Source organism: Dermacentor andersoni, chromosome 6, assembly GCF_023375885.2.
Source record: "Dermacentor andersoni chromosome 6, qqDerAnde1_hic_scaffold, whole genome shotgun sequence".
NCBI classification, from domain to species: domain Eukaryota; kingdom Metazoa; phylum Arthropoda; class Arachnida; order Ixodida; family Ixodidae; genus Dermacentor; species Dermacentor andersoni.
The window spans coordinates 58,132,347-58,146,851 of NC_092819.1; the positions used below are offsets into that span (position 1 = coordinate 58,132,347).

The 14,505-nt window shown below is 44.3% G+C and overlaps 3 protein-coding genes and 1 long non-coding RNA gene across 6 annotated transcripts in view; 2 read left to right on the forward strand and 2 right to left on the reverse strand.

The window, feature by feature from the left end:
- Ifrd1 (Interferon-related developmental regulator 1) overlaps window positions 1-10,873 on the reverse strand; it is a 34,168-nt gene extending 23,295 nt beyond the window's left edge. Inside the window, exon 1 of the mRNA XM_050171623.2 lies at window positions 10,679-10,873. Coding sequence (XP_050027580.1) covers window positions 10,679-10,709 — 31 coding nt within the window. The 5' untranslated portion in view covers window positions 10,710-10,873. The remainder of the gene's footprint in view (window positions 1-10,678) is intronic.
- On the reverse strand, window positions 974-2,866 carry LOC140218878 (uncharacterized). Its single transcript, XM_072288583.1, has one exon. It carries the CDS (start codon window positions 2,864-2,866, stop codon window positions 974-976), a length of 1,893 nt encoding a protein of 630 aa, XP_072144684.1.
- A 998-nt stretch (window positions 10,874-11,871) lies between the features above and the next one.
- LOC129382506 (uncharacterized) overlaps window positions 11,872-14,505 on the forward strand; it is a 51,232-nt gene continuing 48,598 nt past the window's right edge. The window contains exon 1 of one of the 3 annotated variants that reach the window (XR_008610598.1): window positions 11,872-12,272. This is a non-coding gene — a long non-coding RNA (uncharacterized lncRNA). The remainder of the gene's footprint in view (window positions 12,273-14,505) is intronic. The other 2 variants (XR_011895169.1, XR_008610599.2) reach the window with 2 other exon arrangements.
- LOC126522807 (uncharacterized) lies at window positions 12,266-13,744 on the forward strand. The gene has a single exon (XM_050171625.2). The coding sequence runs from the start codon at window positions 12,440-12,442 to the stop codon at window positions 13,430-13,432; it is 993 nt and encodes a 330-aa protein (XP_050027582.1). The 5' UTR covers window positions 12,266-12,439; the 3' UTR covers window positions 13,433-13,744.

Consider the following 14,505-nt stretch of genomic DNA (forward strand, 5'->3'; position numbering starts at 1 on the left):
AGGTCTTCTGGCTTCTTGAAAGGTCAACGAGCAGGCAAGAATGACTCACAGCGGGCACCAACGCAGCCTACCCCAAAATCCAGACTTGCTAAATGGCTGCATGTCAGAAGTGACAGTACCCTTACTCCCTTATTCTGGTATAAAAACACTCAATGAATTCAACATAGTTCTGTCAGCATTTATAACAAAATATGTTACGTTTTTTTTTTCTACTTATGTAGGAAGAAGACATAGCATTACTTGACACTAACAATAGAACATTAACAGGCCTTAGAGAATGCAAAGGAAGGCTGTTTGGTTCATTTATTCCAAGTTCAAATGTGCCAACAGCCCTTACCGCAAATGGCTTTTGATAACCTTTCACCCACCTAAAGGGACGGAAAAACCGCTTAATTTTTATAGCTCGCTAATTAATCCTTGCTATAAGTAACCACTGTCCACAAGGCGCACAGATCACACCCACTCGTAGTCAGTCACACCTTATTACGCTCAGACATGTTCTGTCCCTTCCATCATATGATTTCCAAATGGAATTCTCTAACTGAGCTTCTACATCTGTGTATATTGTATTTTCCTTCTTTTTTTTTTATACATGATACAGAATTTTTAAAAACTGTCTGTGGCAGATTGCGTAATTGTAGCCTTTGAGCTAGTTTACTCGATGTGGTGGACATTATTAGCAGGAGAAATCAAAATGAATAACCGACAAATTAACATACATTTACAAACTTTTTAAATTATCTTATGGTACATATTCAGGGGTGGAAGCAGGCTTGAGCATTTTGGAGCAGCTCATGGAGCAGTAATAATGCCATTCCGGAGCAGCTTTGGAGCACGAAAGTTATGTTTTGGAGCACAAAAATTGTGTTTTGGAGCATGTTTCTAGAGTAAAGTACTTGTAATAATTGCAACTTCACACTGACATACAAAAAAACGCAAAGAAAATCATTTTATTCAGCATTCAATTTGCTTGTTAGAATTGCTTGTTAGATTCCAGCGTGGAATCTATCATTCTAATGCGCTCAAGCACCGCCGGCAATTTGGAATTCACATCAACGAGCAAAACGTTTCCAGTTTCCACTTTGTCCATGTCCTTCGATTTTACTCCTGTGCTGATGAGTTCCTCGGCACTGGTAAGTAATGCCTTCAGGGTGGATAGACGGCACTGCAGGGTGGCCTTTTCCTCTTTCAGCTTTTTTTCTTCGCTGCTTTGTGTCAGTGGCTCGTCACATTTCCGTTTGCGTGATTTTGATTCTTCTTCCATTTCAACGCGTTTGCGATAACCACTGTACGACTTTCCAACACACTTCAGGAGATCTCTAGTGATTGGCACCTTTGTGACGTCACCCCCATAACGCTTCAAGTATGCTTTCGTTTGACGAAGGCTTGACACACATGTTATTGACAAAGAGGCTCGATGGTGAAGCGCCTGCTTGTTTTCGCTAAATCCTCTCTCGCAGTCTGCGTTGCCATGCGGCAAGGAAAGAACAGCCCTTACGAGCCTTCCCAGTCTTGGGTATTTGGGTTCGCCAGTGGGCATTTTTAGTGCAAACACATTAACCCAGTGTTCAACAACATTTGTTGAAACATCCCAGTCAGAAATTTCGCAGCAAAGGCGCAACCACTCATCAGTTAGAGATGATACTTCGCTGGGTGGCATGACTTGTGGCAGGGCATTCGCGATGTAGCGCAGTGACGTTGTGTAGTGGTCTCCTACTACACCAGGCTTCAAAAATCTACTGTGGAACAGCACTTTGTTGTCCAAAGGTAACCTTGAGACGAGGTACTTTGTGCAGGATATATAGAAAGCTCTGGTCTTGACATAGAAAGCCTTTTTCTGAGTTGGTGTCCAAAGCTCCATTTCTTTCTCAGTATCTAAGCCAAGCTCAGGTTTCACTTTCCAGTTAGCTTGCGATTCAACTTGAACATTCTTCAAATGGAAACCAGTTACATCTACAAACGACTCCTGCCGCAAAAATCTGCCCATCAGCTGTTTGACCACAGCAACTATTTCATCATAAAATAAATGAAGAAGAGGCTCTTTGCTCTGAAACAAGGTTTGAAACTTGTCAAAGAGCTGGGCGGCATTCTGAACAAAAAGGAGTCGTGCTCGGAGCGTGTTGTCAGAAAATGCAGATGCGAGGCGATTGTGCCTTATAGATGAGGATTTTCTTGGTTCTGCAGCCTTAGAAAAGAAAGACTTCAAAGCATCATACAGCTTAAGCACACGCTGCATACTTGGTAATAGTGTCAGCCACCTGCTGCTTACGTGCCGCAGGAACTCCAGCTGTGGCAATCCAAGTTTCTGTTGGAGATCCTTGATGTCCGCATGTCTTGTGGCATATCTGAAGTACTGATGGATATCAGTGACAATACATTCAATCTCAGAGCAGAAAGTGTTGAGACCAGTGGCAAATGCGTTATGCATTTTATGAAGACTGCACTCCCCAATGTCAATCATGTTGGGGCTAAGTTCTGCTTTTATTTTACCCTTCAAGCTCTTCATAACATTTGGCCCATCAGAGAAGAAGCAGAGCATGTTATTTTTTGGAAGTTCGTTAAGTGCATCTTCAACACAGGAGAAGAGCTCATCTGGAGTGGCATGCCCCATGTGAAATGACTGAAGGTGCTCTACAACGACATCTTGTGCATTAACAGAGAAATACCGGATGAGCACATCCAGCTGCTGCACCTTCATCTCGGGCACTGGGGTCTCGTCGATCATTACGGTATAGAATACCTCAGGCTTTGCAAGTTCTTCAAGCACTTTGGCTTTAAAGTATGGTCCTAAGCCATCAGATATGATGTAAGATACTTTCTTGCGGCCACATTGGAAGGCTTTTGCTATCTCTGAATCAGGGAACATATTGGGGTATGTTGCTGTTGCCACATCTCCCAAAGTGTATGGGAGTGAGTTGGATACCACAGAAAGAGCAAAAACTGTTTCAGCTCTTGTAACATTTCCTTGCAGGGACAGTGACACTGCATTCTTCGTGAAATCTAGGGTGCTTTGGAGGATAGTGCTCTTGGTTAGGACCCCGTCTTTGTTCCGATGTTTTTTTGCATTTTCGATGTGCTTAAGAGACGTTGCATGGCGCATTATTGCTGAGCTTCCATGTTGCGCGCAGTGCACTGTAACATTACAAAGCACACAAAAGCCATCACTGTCTTTTGCACTTGGCCGACACCAGAGGGATATGAGGTCCCCATTGCCATCCTTTTTGGTCAGGACGTCTACGTTGAATTTGGTGCATCGTTCTGAAAAAGAGTAAAAAAAAGTTGCTCCTGGAACTGTGGTCTACGAAAGAATTTTCAGGCACTTGAGTTACACAACTATACTAGGATCATGAATAAATATTTATGTCTAAAATGTGTTTGTAGAATACTTTGCAGCGGTTTTTTTTTTCTCGAAAGTTTAGACTGCACACGAGACAGCTAAATACTGCCCAGGGGCGTATTCTCAACATTCCATTTTCTATGTCGGATCCATTTGCTATGTCGCATCCATTTGCGCTGCTATTTCGAATTATATGAGAAAACGGGGGTCAAATAATCGAGAATTTAGTATGCTCGACAACCTGACCTGATGACAAGCGAGGACCAACAAATACAAGTGGCACTAGCTTGTTTCCTACTGCATACCATATATCACGAAAAATCAAACAATGGCGCCACATTTTCGTCCACTGCAGCATGACCACCCAGCTTCGCTTTTAGACAATGCTGTCTGCGCTGCCCTCAAGGCTGAGCATTTAAGTTACATAACTGCTATAATGTAGCATTTTCTAGATTCGGTAGCTTCAATACACTTACTTTTGCTCATGTCCAGGCTTGCAGGCGACCAGCATCCAACGGCAGCAGCTTACAAACACAACACCAAACAGCTTCGCACGAAGTATTGGATCGGATCGGATTGGATCAGATCGGCTAGCCCACAGTGAGAGGAAAAATAACCCATAGGCTTCGCTAAATTTTACGGTAAAACATCGAAGTGGCCGGCGCGGCGGAGTTATGGCGCAAAATTGTGTTTTAGAGCAGGATGGCGCAGGGAAAGCAGTTTAGAGCAGGATGGCGCAAATGGCGCACCACTTCCACCCCTGATATTGGAATTTACAAATTGGAGCCGGTGAGCATGCAAGGCATATTTACTAGGAACGAAGTCTAAGGATCCCGTGTTTTCGAGATATGCGACATGAGACTTGTGGTAAAAATGCACTATTTAACTTTTTTAACAAACTGCTGTTTTATGCACTGAAGTACAAAAGTAACTAAAACACCCATGTATCTTGTGGCACACTTTGCGAACTTATATCTCGAAACTGTTGTCGTTCAGAAAATTCGCTCCAAAGGTATGCCTTATAAGCTCGCTGGATACAATTAGTAAATTGCAATAAGTGTGATGAAACTTAAATAAATATATGTTAGCTGTCACAAGCGACTTTAAGTATTCTGTAGCATCTAAAACAAAAAGAAACACCCAATATATGCTTGTTCTTTATACTGATGCAAACCTGCTATCCTATGAGCGTTTAAAAGTTTGTAAAAACCACATGGCTGTGACACAACGTAGAGAGGAGGATATGAGGGATAATAGCAGGGAGTTTAAAGATTTTGCCGTGAGTACGCATTTTTCTTGAAATGCAAATACATTTTTTAAGATGACGATTTAGCTTTAGATGCAGCACACAAACCGCAGAAACTAACAAGCAACATCATTTTATTGCGATAGCAATTATATGGATACTCCAAGCGAATTTTTGCTGTCTGCATCACCATGAGGTTCCATATATATTCAGACGTATGTTTTCTATCTGCCACGCCGTATACGCAGGTTATATTGCCATACCATTATATCACTAAAGTTGCTCCATACCAGGTCTTACATTCTTGACAAAATTATTCCTCAGAATTTCGAGAACAGCAGCCCACAAACATATAACATGAAACAAAACAACAGTGCATGCCTTTAATCCGAAATCTTCTCAGACTTCCAAGAATAAAAGTGTGAAACAATAACAGAGCCAACTTGAAAATGACGTAATTTTCTCAGCATGGCTGTGCGGGATCGGCACAGGAAGGAGGATTTAAACATACCCGTTACGAACAAGTGGTGGTAAAGTCACTAAGAAAAACATTGGCTTTAATTAATAAACATAAATGAAGTTGCCGAGTGGCAGGATTTAAAGTGGAGCCTATGCACAACAGCTTGTTTTTTACTTAGCTTACGTTGACTTCAATTTATACTGTCACTACAGGCGTGAATCTTATACTCCGTGTAATGCTATAACATTGCTATCGCATTTACTGCTTCGCCCTTACAGCAAAACTGTGATATTTTTTAGATCACAGTGACATTTTAAAGCAACACTGCTGTCGCCAATTTCACCTGCTTCAGGAACATGTTCAGAAGCAGGAAGTATGTTCTGCCATCCTTTCACCATCAGAAGACTTTTAATGGAACGTTCGGAGATATAAGAGCTGAAGTTTTTAACAGGCGAAATTTGTTTTTCGTAAAACATGATGAAAAATTCGTAAAATCATCAAATAAGCCCAGACAAGTAACACTATGGAAAATTTGGAAGAGTTGGGCAGGTATGTTGATGTCCACTTTATTGTGTTGCTTTCATGTATGTCCATTCTGCAAGGATCGTATTTTAGTCTGAGGTATGTACCAAATTAAAAAATAACCACTCAAAGCAGACACACAAGCATTTATTTTACACTTCTGGCCTTATTGAAAAGGAAAGGGAAACGCGACCGGTTCGTGTGTACCATGGCAATGTCCACTAATATAGCCAGTAACATGTTCAACTGGTCACATGCCTATACAGCACTTCACATGGAGCTTGTCATTCGGCTTTTAGCTATCTTAACGATTGGGTTGTGAGAACAGTGCCATGTGGTGGAACCTAAGGAGCTATTTTTCACTCATATTTGAATGGCCATGGTGACAATGGCATGATAACTGCCTGTTCCAATAATAAAATTGACTCTCCTCAATGTGATCTGCCCTTAATGAGCATACTTTGTCTCAAAAGGCACCCATGCCCATTAAAATAATTTGACCACAGCAAAATTCAAATCCAAAAGAGCAGGCGACACAGCACCAGGCACACAGAGACTACAATAAATGCTGCCACCATTTAAAAAGCGGAAGACACACTGCTCTAACACCTGGCACTCAGATGGCATCACCATGAATACTGAAGTAAGCAAGTACTTCCGAGTGTGATTACACGATATGGCCTGCTTAACGTGCCAAGCAGTAGCAGCTTCCAAATAAGCAGTGGAACACACTGCTTTGTCTGCCCTCAATACATTTTCAAACACGAAGAAACAACCAACTTCATTAACACAAACCGGCAAAACACCATTAACGTAGACTGTATTGTTGGGTTCCCGCTTAGACTGTAAAAACTAAGTGAGCCATACATGTGATGCCTGAATTTCTGAGAAATGTAAGTCTACATGCATGGCTGTGCGTGAGACATTAAGACAGAAATTTTCGCATATTTGCAACCTGTCTTCGCACTACTCTTTATTAGACTCCTTTTCTCCCATTTCATTTATGCAGAGTAGCTATACATCAGGCAGAATTCTCCGCATTTCCTCGATAAACTAGTGAGCTGCACATTTGTGTGGGGTGCCAGAAATTTAGTATACCTGTAAGGAAGTAGTGGTACAATTCTCTCATCTCATCATGGGGCAGTTAAAGGTAAATGCAATGCACACCCATGTGTGTTATACTGACTAGCAGACGAAGGTGACAAAATCGGTCAACCCAAGAGAATTCGCAATGTTTGCAACCTTTAGGTAGCGCACATTGTAAACCATGCTGGCTGTCCGGAGGAGGATCGCGAACAAAACGGAGGGCATGGAAACGTCTTGCATAGCACATTGTGGCAACTTTCCGGCACCATGTCACTTTAATCACTTGACATGTGAAGCCGCATGGAAACAGAACTGCAATTGCACAGCTAGTTAAAGATGAATGAGTACAAATTAAATCAATGCTGATGCATTTTCTGTGGCATTATATATAGTTTATTCCACTCTTGTATATGACAGTGCCACGGGAGAATTTTAAGGGGACGAGCAGAAACACCCCCGTACATTTTCTACCTGATGCTTTGTCACTCAAACAAAAAAGGGGGGGGAGGGGGAAAGCTGTCAGCTGTAATGTGTGACAAGTAAAACCATTTCATCTCTCAGCTATTTGTGGCGTTCTTTAAGCATAAAGCAGTCCTTCAAACACTTAAATATGTTACTTTATGAACACTATATATGCAGGTACGGAAGATCATTCGCCGATGTCGATAGTAATCTTCAATATCTGAACTATCAACATCTCACATACTTTACTTTTGCATATTCCTCCTCCGGGCAAATGCATTGTAGTGCTCGTGCGATGTGAATAATAATAACAAGTATACCGGACTGCATTGGAATACATATTGCTGCATGTTTTTCTTCGACTTCTTGCAAGATTACTAGAAAAAAATTTTTTTAGCCTAATTTATGTAGCGTCTCATATACCACGTGAACTTGAATGCACTGATCATGCGCTAACACATAAAAGCCTAATAAGCATACCACAAAAATGTTATTTGCCTCAAATGACTGCCGAAAGTCCTACAATCAATGCAGCGAATATTTTAAACAAAGATTAAAAAAACAACTAAAGGGAGTGTAGACATAGCCCATACACCATGAGGCTTTTTATACTCTCTGTCCAGTTCGAACTTTTTTGCTCTTTTTAAAGGAAGTGCCCGCTACCACTTTGTGTAATTATACATAATCCTTTTCATCGGTGGGGTCACCACCTTGCCTATCCATATCCACAGACCCATTGTTTATCAGTGGATTTTGCCGGAAAGAAGGAGCCATCTCATCGTGGAAAATTCGGTTTATGCACAGGGAAACGCAGCATATGCGCTTACTATTGTTGTTCTTGACCATCGTACGAGCGAAAGAGGTAAACAAAAGCCTGTGCCTGCACGGCAGGTGTTAGCGCAGCCTGGACTAGCCATGTGACAACGTGGCCCTGCTGCAATGTCGTCTGTTTATCCTCTTCGAGGCGTTTCTCTCCTTGATTGCTGCATGGCACTAACCGACATTGCGAACTGGCCCACTTCGGGTGCAAGGGAAGTGATGGTAGTAGGCCATAGTACAAGTCAAAACTATTAAAAACCTGCGCAAAAACTACTAAAAGAGGCATCAACTGATATTTCAGCATATAACCTTCATTTCTTTGCTTTGTAAACTGTAAATGGTTAAACATAAATGGATATCCTCAATATATAACAAAAGAAAATCATGCATTCCTCTATAACCAAATTAGAACAGTACCTTTTCCTTCTCATGGAATATATTTAAAAGCTACCTTAGTACAAATTAATATCACGTTCATTGACTAATTATTTTGAAGTTGAAATAGTTATATGCCTTTTTATCCTTATTCTGCACTAACAACAATGTTCCCAACTTTTCACTATTCTTATTATTCTTATATGTATTAATTCAATTGAGTCCACCTCAACTCTGCACTGCATTCTGGGCATCACCTGTATGAAAGCGTAATGTTTCTCTTGTTTATGTGAAAATAAATTGGTTGTGACAACAGAAGGACGGCATGAAGGAGGCACACACAAGGGACGTTCATTTCCTCACCCAAACACATGGCTTGATAGACGCAACATTAGACTCCGACAGGCGCACCATTCTCAAAGATGGAACAAATGGGATATTTTAGACTGATCAGCGTGTGCGTGCAGTTTTATGGTACAACAGCACTTCAGGCCCTGCTGTGCCAAAGACAAGTACTACAGGTGCATGAGAAGTGTGAATGTCACCAAGTTAACAGGTGCCTGAATGCCCTTACCACCTGTGCATAAACCACTTATCTGTCTGTTTAAGGAGTTATCAAAACTATGCAGGACCCATTTTCAAATGCAGCTGCTGTTCTCCACTATTTGTGCCTTGTTCGTCCTGGCAATGCGCATGTATTTTTTTGTTACCGGTAACCAAAGATAGACACAGCTTTGTGAAATAAAGCGAAAGCGTATTAGATAAGTGTGCAAGGCAATTTACTGCGACGAGGCCGCAATTCACTCCCCCTCGAACTATAAGTAAGCCTTCACCTTCTGCAATTCTCGAATTCTCGCCATAAATCACACATTTCTGCCTCTCTCTGGACCATTCATTCATTCATACTTGGTTTATACATAGAGACTGTGCGATTGTTTTTGTGTGCAAAGCACTTTCCTGATTGATGTGCTGCCAAGTTTTATTAGCCAAAATGAAATGCAGGGCAAACTTCCCATGAAGAACAATAGGGTATTAAGAAATACGTTCCCTTGTGTATTTATTCTGTTGGCATCTTTTCATTTTCATTAATTTTTTTATGGTTGGTGAGGTACTATATGCACTTAGCATTCTAGAGAAAATGAAAGGATATAAGGCGCTTGTGTCAGGCAGCCCTACTCAGAAGGACAGAGACAACGGCGACACCAGCACGTTTTGAATCTGGTACCCAGTTGGGGCAAATAAAGCCCAAAAGTGCGCTGTGATCCAAGATCCGAACACAACCATCAGTTTCTCACAGCTAGTTAAGAATCTAAGCATGCCATCTTAGATTTTCCTTTCACCACATCGTCTGGCATTGTTTCCATGCAACGAGGTTCTCCGAAAGCACATGTAATACAATGTTTTCATTGCGCTGTTTGCGTTCGAAACACCATGTTTAAACTATCCCAACTGCAAACTCTCTTTAGCAGATGCCCAAACATCAGAAACCAACGGGGCTACGGCCTTTTCTTTTGTTTCCCGTGCGACGCATTCCATGCGCTCAACACTTCCCGTTATGATGATCATCAACAGTAGCCGAACGTCTTGTGCAGGCTAGAGCAAGTTCTTTCAGCGCAATGACTATTTTTTAACCGTCGGCGCCAAATAGGCCCGCAAATTGCGCACACGAGTGAATAGACAATATACACAAATTCATTGCTCTCGTTTGAAAGAATTTATTGCTCAGAAAAGGATACGAATGAGAAGGCACCGAAACAACCCACAGTGCGAAATATTGCTCACTGTTTTTGGCGCCCAGCTTTTCTTTCAAAGAAATGGCACCTTCGGAACACGTGATTACTCGCGTTAGACTTAGGAGCTCAAAAGTTTACGAGAACAAGCCCAAAACTAACGGCCTGCAAGTTCTTACAGGCGTCATGACGTCATGAATGTTCTACTAGGAAAACGCGTTCAACGGCAGCGAGTGGACTGGCGACCTTGAACAAGGGCCCAACTGAGTTTTAGGGCATTAAAGCCGTTGTCACTCGGTTCACTTTTCAAGTACTAAGCACGAACCTTTCGCTAGGCCACATAACGCTAAGGATACGCGCAGAAGTTTAAGCCCGACACGCAGAAGTCGAGTCTAACTCGCCAACATATGGGAGCGACGTTTCATTCAAACTCGGCTACAAGGTCGGCTGGTATCAGCGACAACCCGTGCGCTCAGTTCCGTTCTAGGATCAAATTTCACGCTGAACATAAGCTCAGCGCTGCTTGCGCTCGTGAAGCTGACAAAGTAAACGGTCCAGAGTAAATTAAAGCGAACGTCGTCCGCGGCGAAAGTGACAAAACGCTACGTGACTAGCACTAAAGATTAGGCCTGGACACTTACCTGCCTTGGATTTCTTCTTGCCTTTCGGCATCGCGTCCAATGGCCTAGTCTAAAAAACCTAGGAAGCCCCTTAATCAAGAAGGGCAACAGACGAATATCGATCTAAATATGTAATCTTTCTCAAAGACGCAATATTTGTTTACAAATGTGAGAGGCTGTATCCACATGGTGAGATGAACGTCTGATGTGACAAATACCAAGAACAACTCAAAGTTCGGTTTCATAGTGGCGCTGCTATTAAGACAAACTAATATTCACATATAGTGTACTTTTACTTCAGAAAAGCACTTTAATAATGATTATAATATCAAAATTATTTTGAATAAAAAAATGAAAAACTAGTATACTAGGTTTTTAATAAAAGATAGAGTTAGTCTGCCACTAGAGGGCTTGAGTAATCAACTCGCGTGACAAATGTATTCAACCCTGTCGCCCTTGTCTGCACAGTGCGCTGAATTTGTGCATTTACTTCTTATGTCGTTCTGAATTCTTGCAACTACATTTCGTGGCCCACACCGGAGCCACAATGGTTTTATTACCGTCGATATTGTTTGGTGAACCGATGTTCTCATCGCGAGCGAGCTTCGAACCGAGCTGCTCGACATAAAATGCAAAAAGGGGGCAAGGCTTGGGCGTGTCAGTTTACCGCCAGGGAAGATGCCACGGTCGAGGTTTTTCAACGAAAATTGGCACGTTGACACTATAAATACGAAAGTAAAGGCCTTACACTTGCGTTCGTACAAAGTCTCACGTAGCTCGATTAATCAAGCAATGTTCTCTATCTTCGCACCTAGGAATAGATCGTTACATTTACATGTTGTGTTCCTTCTCTATTCAGCACTCGTTTCCCAACGCCCGCGATTTCGCCCGCGGAACAAAGCTTCTCTGTCGGTAAAAACGAAAAGGAAGCACGTCGCGTTCGTTGAGACGTTTGGTGTCAGCTGTGGTCCCGCTACGGTGCTGCTTACGCCAGCGCGATCAAAGCGTAGAGCAACCACAAAAAATAGCGGTAAAACGAAATGTAAACGAAAATTTCGGACAAGCCAAGCCCTCGGTTCAAAACGCCAAATTCGAAGCGTCGGTCGTTTCTACAACGTCGGCGATGGCTTCGTGGCACGCGCAAGGCAGCAAAAGAGGCAAAAGAAAACGAAACTAAAAACAAAAAACGAACGTTCTCCGCCCTTTCCCTTTATTATGCCGCCCCACCGGAGAGCCCAATATATCCAGCGCGTCGCCATTGGTCGGCCAGACCACCGTAGCGGTGACGTAACAAAGGTTATAAGTACGACGTCACATGGGCAAGGGACGTCAGTTGAGCGCTTGGAACTGGCTTGGGTATGTCGCAGCAGCGCTCCTCTTCACGGTTTACGTTTCTTGTGCGTTTTCTGTCAACGGACTGCTTCAAAGACAATTCACGGTGGCAGGAAGGCTGATCGACGGCGAGGAAGTGCCGCGTGCTTTGGGATCGAACCACTACGTTGAAGGGTGACTACATCACGAACGAGGGCCGCCGCATCTGCGAGTTTGTCGTCTGCCGAAGCAGCGAAGGACGAGGATTGAGATCGGCCCGGCCTACTCTTCAAGTCACACCAAGGTGATACGCCTTTCTCTCTCGCGTTGCCTTTGCAGGTTACTCGCGTGACTTTTATCGGGAGTCGCGTGCCCGCTGCTAAGCGGCTGGCTCCCAGAATACCGTGTTGTGCACTTTATAGTGACCCGTATTAGCGCTTTGCGATCAACCTTGGAAATAGTTTGCGCCGAATGATCGCTTGTGTTGCGAGCGCTCCGTCCCTGTCCCTGAACGGAACGGCGGACCCGCCGATGACTTTAGACAAAGAGATGACGGTCGCTACTACAGAGCCCGCCGGAAGCGAGACGCTCGTCGTGCGCGCGGGCAAGCATCGCAAGAGACGTCGCGGCAAGAAGCGCCGTCAAGGCCGCGACGATCCGGACGCCGTGCTATCGTCGTCGGATGCTGCTAGCCCCCCGAAACGGAGTCCGGCCAAGCGACGCAAGGAGGAGGTCGTGATTCGTCCCCGCGAAGTGCCCAAGGCTCCGGCCAATTTCACGCAGTTCATCATCGACGACCACGAGAACTGTGCCCTGTACCAAAGCTTCGAGGCGGCGTACCCCAACAAGGGTGTGCAGAACCCGGACCGCAACGGCGGCTGCGCGCGTGGAGCAGACGACGTTCACGTGTCGTCTGGTAACCACTATCACCACCAGTACGGCACGCATACGGACGAGTCTGGCGAAGAGGGACAGCCACAGTCGTGGTTCCCGGCCGGCGAGGACTACGAATGCCTCGATTACGACAACATTGCAGAGTTTTACGAGAAGGACTTCGAGGCGGTGTACAGCAACGCGCGCTTCGACGAACTCATGCGGTTGTCGCGCGCCGAAGTGCTCGAGAGGTACACGGCGCTGGAGAGCCGCGCCACCGAACTTTGTGACGAACTGCACAAGTTGGACCCGCAGAACTGTCTGGAGGAGCTTCAGCGGCAACTCCTGCGGTTGCAGGACGAGAACCAGTCGCTGTTGAAGCTGAACGTCACGCTACGCTCCGCAGCTACTTCCAGTCTAACCACCACCGTCACGTCGTCCTCGTCCTCTGACCACGACGACGACAGTGACCAGGGCGCCGATCACCAGGACGAGGAAGAAGAGAGTGGCGATAACGAGGAGTCTGATGACAGTGGTCATGAGGAAGAGGACAGCGGCCAGGACGCTGAAGAGGACTACAGCCGGCCCTAGTTCGCGTTTTGAGGGGCCGCGTCTCCTGTAGATACTTTCCCCTACGGGGAAGCCTTTTTTTTATTTTTGTATATTATTTAAACACTTTTCTGTTCGGCTGCTGCTGTTTTTGGCAGTCGGCGGTAAGCGTCACCCGCTTTCCCGGTCTAGTCCTGTACATACGCTTTTCCTTTTTTTTTTTTTTTTTCTTGGGCAGCTCACCATTCATCGAAGATGCTGCATCGCTCATTAAAAGAAAAATGAAGCGAAAAAAAAAAGTGACGGAAGAGAGAGAAAGAAAAAAAATGTGGACCAATTGCCACCAAAACAGCACTCGACCTTGTCTTATTTTGTTTCCGAAATTATTTCTTCAAAACGGTGCATATTTTGCCCGTTTCTGAAGCTCGCACACGCAGTAGTCTCGTAACGATCCATAACATATATATGTCTGGGCACTGTGTACATACAAAAAGGACCACTACAGGAGCCGGCTTAAACCGACCTGTTGCCGTTCTAGTTAATGAAGGAGTTTACCATGGGTGAGTTTGGAGTGGTGTAGTGAAGCCGGTCGCCTCAACCTTAGCGACATCTTATTTTACTCCCCTTGTTGAAGCAGACCATCTAGGGGAGGAGATTCGCCGCCGCTGCGGAGTACTTAATCGGGCAGCTTTGCACTTGTAGTAGAGAAGACAGGCGACAAAAAGCAGAACAAAGTTCACCAGAAGCGAGCCAGGTTGATTTGGCAAAATCTCTTGGATCTCGCGCAAGGAAAGCAGACGTAGACCTTGGCCGCTTCTGGGTCCAGAAGTGTTCTTCTGCAAGCAGACGCCGAGCTGGCATTCGAGCGAATTTCCACGCCATTTTAACCGTTGCCACGACTAACAGCCGTCTGTATATGGAGAATTTGTTTCGAATATCTAGTGTAAGCCTGACATGTTTGAACGTGCCAGTGGGCCGAAGCATGTGTTCGCCTTCCTAGTTAATTCTGGCATGCACTGTATACAGCCGCCGTCACACTTAACCAGAACACAGCTTTCTCTGCTGCCAATTGGAACATTTTTTTTTTTTTTCCCCGGCAAAAGCTTCGTTAGATG

Coding starts and splice junctions, on each gene's coding strand:
- LOC140218878 (XM_072288583.1), bottom strand. CDS start 2,866: ATGTTCCCTGATTCAGAGATAGCAAAAGCCTTCCAATGTGGCCGCAAG.
- LOC126522807 (XM_050171625.2), top strand. CDS start 12,440: ATGATCGCTTGTGTTGCGAGCGCTCCGTCCCTGTCCCTGAACGGAACG.